This window comes from Notechis scutatus, chromosome Z (genome assembly GCF_049901735.1).
Source record: "Notechis scutatus isolate UNSWTSFEM ecotype Mainland chromosome Z, rNotScu1.2, whole genome shotgun sequence".
NCBI classification, from domain to species: Eukaryota; Metazoa; Chordata; class Lepidosauria; order Squamata; family Elapidae; genus Notechis; species Notechis scutatus.
This window is the reverse complement of record NC_142025.1, coordinates 79,744,048-79,757,142: the sequence shown is the minus strand read 5'-3', so window position 1 is coordinate 79,757,142 and position 13,095 is coordinate 79,744,048. Positions and strand designations below refer to the sequence as shown.

Below are 13,095 nucleotides of genomic sequence, written 5' to 3'. Positions count from 1 at the left end.
TGGCTCTGCCAAGTTGACTTGAAGTTCCAATGTGGGGGAGGTGAGGTGATTGGAGATGGTTGGCAGATTAATAACAGATCCCACCTCCCTGGCAGACCACAACCCTCCTGCTCATCCTACTCCCTTCCTCCCCATTTTTTAGATAAGGTTGAGTTTTATATTTATTGTACTTTGTTTATATTGTGTATAGGTTTTGTATACTTTTATTCTTTTAATATTGTAAGCCACCCAGAGTTACTCTGTGGTAAAATGGATGGCCAATACATTTAAGAAATATATGTTGATGACATTGGCCCCCAAAACTGAAGAGGAACAGTAGTGTCAAGTGGTGTCTCTATCTCCTGTTTGAAAGCATTGTAGATGTATCTAGTTGGTCATTAAGGAAATAAAATGCTAAACTAAATTTTTCATTTATTTATATGTTTGTATTCTACCTCACAAATAATGTGGCAAACATATCCAACATATCTTCTTACTCCTATTTTCCTCACCACAACAAAGCTGTGAGGTAACCGGACTGAGAAAGAATGACTGGCCCAAGGTCACCCAGCTGGCTTTCATGCCTAAGGCAAAACCAGAACTCATACTCTCCTATTTCCTAGCCTGGTGTTTTAACCCTGAGACCTGGCCATGGGATTTAGCCTAACCCAACAAGATTATTTTATGTAAAATAGGAATAATACAAATTTATTCATATTTGAGACTATCAGAAGGAACACCCATCCATTTATTCTAGTCTTTTCACCTAGAAAAGATGACAAAACAACACAATTTTTGGGAGGGTTAATCCATTATATCTACAGTATCTTAGCAAGGATCGCTCTATTCATCCTCATCTAACTATTCCATATACATCAATAGGAGCCACTATTAATTATACATTTTGAGTGAATCTATGACCCTCTGAAAGACCCAACTTGGTGTGTAAATTAAGACATCAGGCTAGAAACCAGGAGACAAATTCTAATCCACATTAGGCATGAAGCCAGCTGAGTGATCTTGAGACAGACTTGCTCTAATCCTAAGAAGCAGATAAGGGAAAGCCACTTCTGAAATCATGCCAAAAAAACTTCAGGAACCTTTCCACCAATCTCCAGAAATCAACGTTGATCCCCCATAAAAGGCCCCTGAACCCAAAACATTCCTACTTTCTAAACAACTCCCTTCCTATGGCCAGCTGAATCTAGCTCCCATTTGGAAGTATTCAAATCACTAATGAGCACAATAAATAAAATAGTGTCAGTCTCTGGGGATCAACATCCAAAATGACAAATATTCTGAAAGGGAAAGGTACAAATTGAATCATCAATCAGTCACTTCACTAAATCTTCTGAATGACTGGATTGACAAAGAGCACAATGTTTCTTCTGTAGCACAAATTATAGGGTATAAATAGTTTAACTACAGGATAAATATCTGTGATGAGGTTTTCAAAGTACCCAATTTTTCCTTGGAGCAAATAGTTTAACAAAATATTTTTTAAAAAAAAAATAGCTGGAAGCATCCCGGTCACAGTTTCTGGTAATTTTTCTATTCTTGATGGAATGTGATATGGAATTAATCTTGTCCACCTGTGGAAAACAAAGGAGATATCGATAAGGTAGCAAGCTGTAGGCAATAGCAGTAACTTAATTGCACAAATGCTTGTTGGAAAGTGAAAGATTTTGAGTGCCAAATGGGTTATTTTATATAATTAGAATAGTATAGTAATTGTGAATATACATACTCTTCCTTCCTTCCTGTGGTGTAGTGTGGTGTGCCACAACAGTATTTTACCGTTGAACAAGATTCCACTGTGCGCATTCAGCCTGTGATCCAAGAAATATGTTCAGGAACATTGGATTGCAGTAGATTGTGTAGACTCACTTGTTTTTCCAACTAGGGTTTTCCTGCTTGTGGAAGTGAGTTCCTCCCCAAGAAGTGGAGAACATTATTAGGAAATAAAAGAGTATTAGACAAAAATGATCACAACAATAAGTAAAAGAAAAATGTAAACATAGCACTTACACATTACCACATATTGCTACCCATTCCCTTTCTTACCTGCATGAGGCATATCCCACTGTTCCTCAGTTGTTGGAGTCTAGCAGATGTTGGTGCCTGAAGTTCCAAGGTGAAGTAATTGTTAGGGTTCCAGGCAGAAATATTAGCTATGTGTTCATGTATTGAAGCATACCAATAGGGTAAACTGTTTTATGTAAACTTTTCTCCATTAGTTTCCTTTTGTGAGCTCCAATTGGCATAACATATGATATACCAAGTGATTTATAATATACATATTTCATGTTTATATGACCTCATGTACTACCCGCTGTAATATCTTAAATGGTCAAGGACTATTTAAAGTTCCTGCATATATTAGGATCATAGTTTTAATAAAGGAGATAATAATAAAAGAGATTCAGTGTATATTCCATCCATACAAGATGGATGATAGCTGCCATGCTGGCAGTATATCATTATATTTGTGTAAAAAGACTGTCAGTGTACCTATATCATACAAATGTACTTTAAAGTTACAAATCTAAAGCAGTTTTTTTCCTCATTAGAGTATGCCTAATTAATTAGTTTGATTATACTATACATAGATCAGTAATTACATAAGCAATATCTTCTTTAATAAAATGTATCACCTCTGGGGTTGCAATAAACAGATAATGACTAGATAGAAAGAAACACATAAACATCTCCATTGTCACCCTGTAATTCTTGGGAAATTTGCAACTCAGGGATAACCCTAGTTATGATTAGCCACTGCTGCTCCATGTCCCAAATTTTTACTTAAAAATTCTATGAAATTTAATGTCTTATGAAAATTCTTATAAAGAACAACCTTAACTGTTGATCTTGCAGATCCTTAATAGTGTTCTTTATAATAATCATTAGATATTGCCTGATTTTTGACAGAGAATAACCCACTCAAGATAAAAGATGGTAACATTTAATATTCAGACTATAAATAAACAAGAATAAAGAGAAAACAGTGAAAAGAAAATTAAGTTTAAACACATGCCAAAATAATATAGTTGACCATTGGCTTAAAAGTGAACAATAGTGATCAGGACAACTATAGTTTGCGATGGAACTTAATTCTATAATGATGTGATTGAAAAAGCCATTTCGATAAGATAACAGAAAACAATAAGATTTACAGAACAAGCTTTCAAGTCAGTTCAAGGGAGAAGAAGTAATTATTGATTCTAGACCATTTTAGTAAAGATGTACAAAATATATTTTCAGTTTAACATGGCCATTTTCAATATTTCAATTTCAGGACAAAACATTCAAATGAAGCATTGTTCCGAGATGAGGCCAAAAGCGGGAGTTTTATTCCATGTTCTTTTATCTGTGTTCCATAAGTGCCTTTTTAAATTCTAAGCCATACATTTATCCATTAAAACAGTTCCATCTCTAGGGTCACTGACATTGTTTTAAAATTCATTGTTTGAATTCTCCATGTCTTCAGATGAATACAGAATAACAGAATTGAAAGGAAAGAACTTGAGGGTATTCTAGTCCAGTGGTCACCAACTGGTGGGCTGTGGACCACTGGTGGTCTGTGAGAAAATTTTGGTGGTCCGCAGAGAAATGTCACCCCCAAAGCACCCCCCAAAGCAATTAATTCAGGCTGTGCAGGAACACAAGGCTGCGCCGCCCACATGGCCTGTGGGAACACAAGGCTTGCATCGCTTGCATTGTGAACAATACGAGGTAGTAAGGGGAGGGGGAAAAGGGCGGAAGGGGGGAACTTGCCCCACGTGCCCCATGCGCCTTGCCTGGCCATCGTGCTGCTTCTTTCCACTTCTGCTTTTGGCTACATGCAAGGAAAGCAGCAAAAGTTTTTTTTTCTCCCCCAAACTCCACCAGAAACGAATCTTTGGGACCCTGCAAGGCATCCTGCTTCAAGAGGCTGCGCCGGCAAAGACTCATTTCTGGCAGAGTTTGGGAAAGAGAAAGAAAGACTTCTGCTGCTTCTGCTGCTTTCCTTGCATGAAGCCAAAAGTCAGTCAGTCAGTCAGTCAGTCAGTCTCTCTCTCTCTCTCTCTCTCTCTCTCTCTCTCCCCCCCCCCCCTAAGAACGGAGCTGGAGATGGTATCCTGTGATCCCAAATAATGATCAATCAGTAGGAAAACAGGGTGGGGAATTTTCCTGCAGACCAGAAACCAGCAAGGAAATGGCAGAAAAGAAAAGAGGGATGCAGCCCTAAAAAAAGGGAGGAAAAAGGACACCAAAGCAAGTGGGGGGATGACTCCCCAAGGAAGAAAGCAAGCTTGGAGTGGCAGAGAGAGAGAGCTGGTAAGCCCAGCTCTTACTAGTAGCTGTCTGCGAGGGGTGAGGTGAGGGAATAAGGAAAAATGACAGTGTAAAGCACCTGGGCAATGTGTCACAGCTGCTGGATAGGCGGGCAAAGTCCCACCCACTACCGCTGCTGCTGCTTTTTCTCTCTCTCTTCCAGAGAGTGCCGCCGCCACCACTGTTGAGCAGCCCAGTGCTTGCTTCTCTGCTGTGCCTGGATTGATCTGGTCACACACACATGCACACACGTTCTGCCTCTCGGCCCAAGTTAGGGATCCTCTCCAAATGCCCAGCTCCGCATTGACAAAGAAGGCATGGCTGGTTTGGCTGAAGAGAATGATTCATGGCTTTTCCCTCCCTCTTTCTTTCTCCACACCTTGCCCCACCCCATGGAAGGACTCTCGCAGCCATGGAGTGGACCGGCGGCCTCTGCAATGGGATTGCAACTTCAGCAGAGGAGCCATTGGCCAAGGGGGTGGATCAATGACCTGGGCATGTTTTTTAGGGTTTGCTTTCCAGTTTTCTGGGAACTCAGGCGTGGCTTTGGTGGCAAGCCTGGCAGCTGTATGTATCCTGAGAACATGCCCTCCTCCTCTCTAAGTCTGAAAAAGCAGGGGTTCCAAGCTGGTAAAATTGGTGTTTAAGTGAAGTTCAGAAGTCTGACTATATCAACCATCATCCAGACCAGGGGTCTCCAACCTTGGCAACTTTAAGCCTGGTGGACTTCAACTCCCAGAATTCCCCAGCCAGCTTTATTAGTGGTCCGCAGGATTTAAAATTATGCGTTTGGTGGTCCCTGAGGTCCAAAAGGTTGGTGACCCCTGTTCTACTCCAAGTCTCTGACCAAGCGGAAGACACACCCCCCCCACATACCATTCTGGGTAAATGGCTGTTTGGTCTTTTCTTTAAAATCTCCAGTGAGGGAGCATCCACAGTTTCTGGAGACAAGCTGATTAATTGTTCCTGCTGTCAGGAAATTTTGCCTTAATTCTAGATTGGATCTGTCTTTGATAATTTTCCATCAGTTAGTTATTGTCTTGCCCTCACGTACTTTGGAGAATAACCCCCTCTTATCTGTGACAGTCCCTCAAATATTGGAAGATTACTATCATGTCACTCCTAATCCTTCTCTTTGTTAAATTAGATATACCCAATTCCTACAACCATTCACCATATGCTTTAGCCTCAGTCCCCTAATCATCTTTGTTGTCCTTCTCTGCACTTTTTTTAGAGCCATGGCATCTTTTTTGTATCATGGTGACCAAAAATGGATGCAGTATTCTTTTTAAGCCAAGTTATACAAATCAAAATATAAACTGTGCATGGGCTTTGCAAGATACTGTTCCTATGATGATGAGTTTTCAGATTGTCAATTCAAACACAATATTACTATATTTGTTGAATTTTACAGTCAGTTTGCCAAATGAAAACAGGGAAGAAGCTTTAACACACCACAATTGCCGATATTTTGTAGATCATATAGGCTCTTACTGAAATGAAGCCACTGCTGTTGCTTCTTTGCTGAGCTAAGTGCTATAATTCTGTAGATAGACAAGTCACCAAAAATTGATTATTTTTATGTAGATTTTTTTAAAAAAATTACTTAATCTTTGTGAATTTAGGACATACATCAAGGTAGCAAGGGTCTTGTTCCTATTGTTTCCTATACAAAAACACTAAAAATTTCAAGTTTTATGGTATCAAAACACAGTGCAAAGGTGTTCTATTCTTAGAAATAGTTCTGTTCTTAGAAAGTTTTGTTTAATCTATGCAGAACTCTACATTTCAATAGTCTAATCAAATGAATTTCACAACTGGAAAACTTTACATGGACTCAGAGTTACAATAAGTCATTGCTAATAGGATATATTTTTAGATTTTAATTTATACAGTGACCTTGTTCATAGATCAGATTGGTATAAAAAAAAACAATTAACAAATTTTCATTGTATCATACTGACCTAAAGCATCCTTTTGTTTTTCCACAATCATCCGCTCGAATTTTTGCAAATGGATCTACCGGAGGAGCAGTAGGAAAAGGGTAACCTTTAAGAATCAGAATCAAAATATTAATTATTTAATACAATGCATTTTAATGTAATGCTAAATGTTAATTTGTATGTATTTTATACATTTATTAAATTTATATCCCACATTTTGTTTCTTACTGGAGTCAGCAATCACTCTGCAAAGTGTCATATTCAGATGTTAAAATAAAAAATGTTCTTATTTCCTCAGAATCTACATGAAAATAACCATAGTGATAATTGGAAAAGACCTTTAAGTCATCATCTAATCCTCTGCTCTGTGTAGGATCTAAATTAAAGTATTTATGAAATATGGTCAGTGTCTGTTTGCACACAGCTAATAAATCATTTCATATGCCCCTCAAATCTAAAGCTTTCTTGGCTCTATTTCTGCTCATATATCATTTTTCCATCAATTTTCTGACTATCGCATTCTTCTTGGTCAGATTATCTCTTTTTGGAAAGCCAGAATTCAGAATTGTCTATGCCAACCTGCATTTTATACCAGAGGACTATAAAAAATTAGACCTGAAGAAGGTGTTTGGCATAGCTCTCAAAATAAAGTAGGGCAAATTACGTATATCAATCTTGACAGGTTATTAGCAAGAGACCCTTTACACGAGGAAATTGGCTATTCAGTATTACCTGGTGTTGTGAACTAAAGAAATGTAATTAATAAAGATTCATTTACATAGCAGGATCGTAATACTGCACTTCCTATTGGCCCTTATAATGGCAAGTTATGATTGGTTAATTCCGAGCAATCTGACTGGCTGTTGGCGGGCCGAGTCCCATTGGACGAGGTTCAAACCCTATAACAACATCCATTGGTCATCCGGATAGCAGTTCACTCTATAAAAGGGCGGCTGCTATCCGGGGGTTTTTCGTCTCTGTTATCATGCTTTAAATCAGGGGTGTCCAACCTTGGCAACTTTAAGACTTGTGGACTTCAACTCCCAGAATTCCTCAGCCAGCTTTGCTGGCTGAGGAATTCTGGGAGTTGAAGTCCACAAGTCTTAAAGTTGCCAAGGTTGGACACCCCTGCTTTAAATAAAGAGCTGAAGTTCACAAGAAGCAGTTTTGTCTCCGTTTCTACGCCCATGCCTCATACATAACACTGGCGACGAGGGTGGGATACGGAGACAATAGAGCTGGCTAAACCCTGCAGAGCACCAACCGAAGCACGTGGCTGAGAGCGCACCTACATCGACAGGATGTCAGGCGGCGCTATACCACCCGCTCCTTTTGACCCAGACAAAGAAGACTGGGAGTCGTATATGGAACGTTTCCAGATATTCTTGGAAACCAACAATTTAGAGGACATGTCCACCGGCAAGAAAAGAGCGGTGTTTTTGACGTACTGCGGGCCTGCTGTATTCCGGGTGGCTAAAGCAATTGCAAAACCGGCTGAAGTAACAGAAATGGGTTGGGATACCCTCGCACCCCTCCTTCAGGCTCATTATGCATCCACAGCATCAAAACTGGCCCGAAGACGCGAGTGTTACCAGAGGGAACAACAGAAAAGCCATAGCTGCCCAGTTCCGGGATTAGATGCACGACACGGGCACCGAAGGCCTATGGAGAAAGACAACGTCAGCTTTCCAAAAGCCGTCACCTATGCTACTGCAGCAGAAGAAACCAGGAAGTCAGCTGCTCGAAGGCACCGCAACCACGCACCGCCTCGTCAACTCACCCGTGACACTTCACCAGGTCTAGAGAAGTTTCCGGCAACAAAGAATCGCAAACCGAAGAGTGATGAAGAAGAAGTCATCAGGATTCGGGGCAATCAGAGTCCACGAATTCTAAGGACTCCGCACAAATGCAAATTCCGCTACGCACTCTGCCAAAGTTGTGGAGCCAACCATAAGAGAAGCAACTGCAAATTCTGCTACACACTCTGCCACGCCTGTGGGAAGAGAGGCCACATTGCACGGGCCTGCAGAAGCAGAGAGAGTCCAACCCAAGCTGAAGGGAGAACACCCTCCGACAACCCGCAAGAAACGTTCTTGTAAACCGGCATCGCTTGGGTAACCAAGAAAACAACCACTCCTACAGAAACAGAGCACTGGCTCTTCAAGCAAAATGGGAACCCCCATCAAACCGGATGGGTCGATCAGAATTTGTGGGGACTACCGAGCCACCCTGAACCACGCACTCCAACAGAGCGCTAATCCGGTGCCGGTGGTTCAACATCTTCTCCACTCCCTGGGGGCGGGAAGATCTTCGCAAAGTTAGACTTAGCGCAAGCGTATCAACAATTACCGTTGATACGGAAACCGCAGAGGCACAGACTATCGTTACACACCGAGGTGCCTTTAAATGCAACAGACTCCAGTTTGGAGTGAGTGTAGCTCCCGGGATATTTCAGAGTCTAATGGAGAGACTTTTGCAAGGCATAAAGGGGGTTGTGCTGTATTTTGATGATGTTTTAATTGCGGCCCCTAATAAAGAAGAGCTCGAACGGCGTCTCAAACTAGTTCTACATAGATTCAAAGATGCCGGCCTCAAGGTGAAAAAAAATAAGTGTCAACTGTGTACTGAGCGGGTGGAGTTTCTTGGGTATCTCCTCGATAAACCAGGAATCCACCCCACCGAGACCAAACTCAAAGCAATTAAAAACGCCCCAAGACCTAAAAATAAGGCTGATCTCCAGGCCTTCTTGGGACTCATCAATTTTTATAACATCTTCTTGCCTCACAAGGCAACAGTAGCCGAACCCTTACATCGATTTCTCGACAAGAAAGCTATTTGGGTTTGGGGTCACCGAGAAGAACATTCTTTTAGAAAGGTTAAAGACTTATTAACTTCCGACGCTGTGCTAATGCAGTACAACGAGACTTTGCCATTAAACATTACATCCGACGCGTCACCATTTGGGGTTGGAGCCATTTTGAGCCACGTGTTACCAAACGGGAATGAGGCCCCTATTGCTTACTTTTTCCAGACGTTATCAAAGGCTGAACGAAACTATAGCCAACTTGACAAAGAGGCTCTTGCTATTGTATCGGCTGTGAAACGATTTCACGAATATGTCTACGGGAGGCCCTTTACTCTAGTCACAGACCACAAGCCTTTACTTGGCATTTTAGCAGGTGATAAACCAATGCCGCATATATTATCACCTAGAATGACTCGCTGGTCAGAATTCCTAGCAGCCTACAACTACGTACTGCAGCATCGCCCGGGAAAGCCATTCCCCACGCTGACGCTTTGAGCCGTGCCCCACTTCCGGAAACCGTCAGCGACCCAGCTCCAACCCTCAATACGCTGCAAATTGAAACCCTCAACTCGCCACCGCTAACGGCAAGGGATATCGCGCCGACACAAAAACGGGATGCTATCCTTGCAAAAGTTCTCAGTTGGGTCGAACGCGGCTGGCCAGTCGAAGAAACTCCCGCCATTTTTGCACTGTTCAAAAACCGCCAAACGGAACTATTCTCCCAGAAGGGCTGCATCCTATGGGGAGATAGAGTCGTTGTGCCAGAGAGACTACAGCGACTCGTGTTGCAAACCCTCCACGAAGGACATCCGGGCATCGTCCGCATGAAGGCTCGCTCGAAGCTACAGCGTGGTGGCCAGGCATCGATAAACAAATTGAAGCCTGGGTAACCACGTGTAGAAACTGCCAAGAGGTCAGCAACGCCCACCGAGAGCAACCCCCACTGAATGGGAACGCCTCGAGGCCCGTGGTCCCGCATCCACATTGATTTCGCGGGACCTACGAAGGACACACTTTTTTCCTAACCGTGGATGCTTACTCTAACTGGCTCGAAATCCACAAGATGAAAAGCATGACTACTGACTCCGTTATTAAAAAACTAGATAGATTATTCGCAACACACGGTTTCCCGGACGTTCTAGTTTCCGACAACAGACCCCAATTTACTGCTCTCACCTTCGAACAATACTTGGCGGACCGAGGCATCCGCCATGCCTTAACTTTGCCGGCTCACCCTGCGGCAAACGGGAGAGCGGAACGGATGGTCCAATTCCTTAAAAGGACACTCCAAAAAATGGATCCGGGGGACATTGACGCTAGATTGAACAAAATACTCTTACTACAACACATTACCCCCCACAGCATCACCAACAAGACTCCAGCCGAACTTTTAATGGGGCGGAAGCTTCGCTCCCACCTCGACTGATTACACCCATCTTATACGCCAGATAAACCTTGCGGATCCAGCGGAACGTATCGCCAATTCAAGATAGGCGACTTGGTCTACGCTAAAAACCTTTCTGGCGAACCGTTGTGGGTCCCTGCCACCGTAGTCTACCTCACTGGCCCTAGATCTTACCACCTTAAAACGACAGACGGTAAGATATGGAAACGCCACATAGACCAACTTCGATCTCGTTTACAACCAAATATCCGTGACCCCCAGGACTTCCAAACTCAGGGGGGAGGGAATACCGAGGGGAACGAAGACCGCATAGACGACGATGTAATCGAGGACAGACGGCCACTAAACCAAGTGCTCGCGCCACCTGAAGAAAGTCCGGGATTGGGGCCATCCTCCCCGCAGAGGAACACCATAGCGGAAACAGGCCCGCCCGATCCAGGAATGGACTTAAGGGACTCTGATAGTATCGCGGAAGCAACCCCGGGCGGAAACGAGCCTTGCGTTCCACCGGAACCGAACTTTAAACAAAAACCGGTGGAACAGCAGAAATCAACTAGGCAGGTAAAACAACCTGCATACCTGCGAGATTACATCACCACGGCCGTCAAACGGAACCCAGGGGGGAGGGGTGTTGTGAACTAAAGAAATGTAATTAATAAAGATTCATTTACATAGCAGGATCGTAATCCTGCACTTCCTATTGGCCCTTATAATGGCAAGTTATGATTGGTTAATTCCGAGCAATCTGACTGGCTGTTGGCGGGCCGAGTCCCATTGGACGAGGTTCAAACCCTATAATAACATCCATTGGTCATCCGGATAGCAGTTCACTCTATAAAAGGGTGGCCGCTATCCGGGGGTTTTTTGTCTCTGTTATCATGCTTTAAATAAAGAGCTGAAGTTCACAAGAAGCAGTTTTGTCTCCGTTTCTACGCCCATGCCTCATACTTAACACCTACCATTACCTTTTTTGCTTGTTTTAATGATTTACCATCTGCAATACTGAGAGGAAGATATAATAATATCCCTTTTGCAGAGCAAAGCTGTCCCTGTGATCTGGAGGAACCTGAGACTCTAGGCCAAATGTACCTTTGGTGTCCTTTCTACACAAACTTGCACCATTCGCTCATAAATGTAGAAGTGCTCAGAATAATATCATTTAATTTTTACAATCAGACTACAATCCTTACATTGTCAGGAAAATATAAATTTTTCTTTGGACTGTCATTAGTCCATGCTGCAAAACATGAAAAGCATTCTCCTAATTTTAACTCTACAAAATATCCTATGCTTTTTAAACTGTTTTATGTTATATTCCTTTGATATGGATCACATAGCATACTTAGACTTCAGCTAATTACACCACAACTTCTTGATAATCTAGAAAAAAGTGGGATAGAAAGCATCACCCCCAGATGGATTTGTAAGTGGCTGACAAACCGTACTCAGCGAGTAGTCCTATGACTACATTGAAAGAAGGAAGGGCCTTCCATCTTAGGCCCAATACTCCTCAATATCTTCTTGAATATCTTTAGATGAGGGAATAGAAGGGGAACTCATCAAATTTGCAGATGATATTAAGCTGGTAGGAATAGCCAAATCCTAGATGATTGGCTCAAGATGGCTCTTGATAGACTTGAACATTGGCCCCTACCTAACTAATATCACTCTATAAAGCCTAAGTAAGACTACATCTAGAATACTGCATTCAGTTTTGGTCACCACACTATAAAAAAGATTGAGACTGTAGAAAAGAGTGCAGACAAAAGCAACAAATATAATTAGGTGTTTGGAGGCTAAAACCTATGAAGAACAGTTGAGGAAGTGGGCATGGTTAGTCTAGTAAAGAGAAGGACCAGGGGTCCAATGATACCAGTGTTCCAATATTTGAGGGGCTGTCACAGAGAGGGGGGGTCAACCTATTTTCCAAAACACCTAAAGGCCTGACAAGGAATAATGGATGGAAACTGATCAAGGAGACATTTAACCTAGAAATAAGGAGAAACTTTCTGACAGTGAGAACAATCAACCAATGGAACAGTTTGCCTTCAGAAGTTGGGGGTGCTTCATCACTGGAAGCCTTCAAGAAGAGACTGGACAGCCATCTGTCAGAAATGGTATAGGATCTCCTGCTTGAACAGGGTATTAGACTAGGTCCCTTCCAACTCTATTATTCTACTCTATATGCACGCACACAAATTTACAAGCATATTTACATACATGCACTACCATACTGAATTATTAATCTATTAAAAATAATTTTATAATTTAGTCAACTAGTGTTAAGTATTTAAACATTTTAGTGTTTCATTTTAGCATTTATAGGTTCAACAGTCTTAAATTCTTTATTATTATGGTTCAACGCACGATCAGCCCTATATTCGGACTGGATTTGGTATTTTTGTCCACCATATCTGCTTTACCTGTTATGTTTTTCATACTAACCATGTACTGACCATGTAACAGTTTATCTTCCCATGCCTCTTTTCTGTTTTTCATTTGGTCTTTGGTCTCCAGTAAGCCATCTTGGTATATTGGTATATTATTTTCAGTTCATCTTTTTCGCTATCCTTCAGATATTCTTCCAGTGCACTTTTTTCTTTTTCACCCATCAAATGTACTTGCAACATTCCACACACACTATTTTT

General features: G+C 42.0%; 1 protein-coding gene across 1 annotated transcript in view; it reads right to left on the bottom strand.

The window, feature by feature from the left end:
• The window catches only part of FRRS1L (ferric chelate reductase 1 like), a 69,414-nt gene that overhangs the window by 30,214 nt on the left and 26,105 nt on the right, over positions 1-13,095 (bottom strand). The window contains exon 2 of the mRNA XM_026678308.2: positions 6,258-6,342. Coding sequence (XP_026534093.1) covers positions 6,258-6,342 — 85 coding nt within the window. The remainder of the gene's footprint in view (positions 1-6,257; positions 6,343-13,095) is intronic.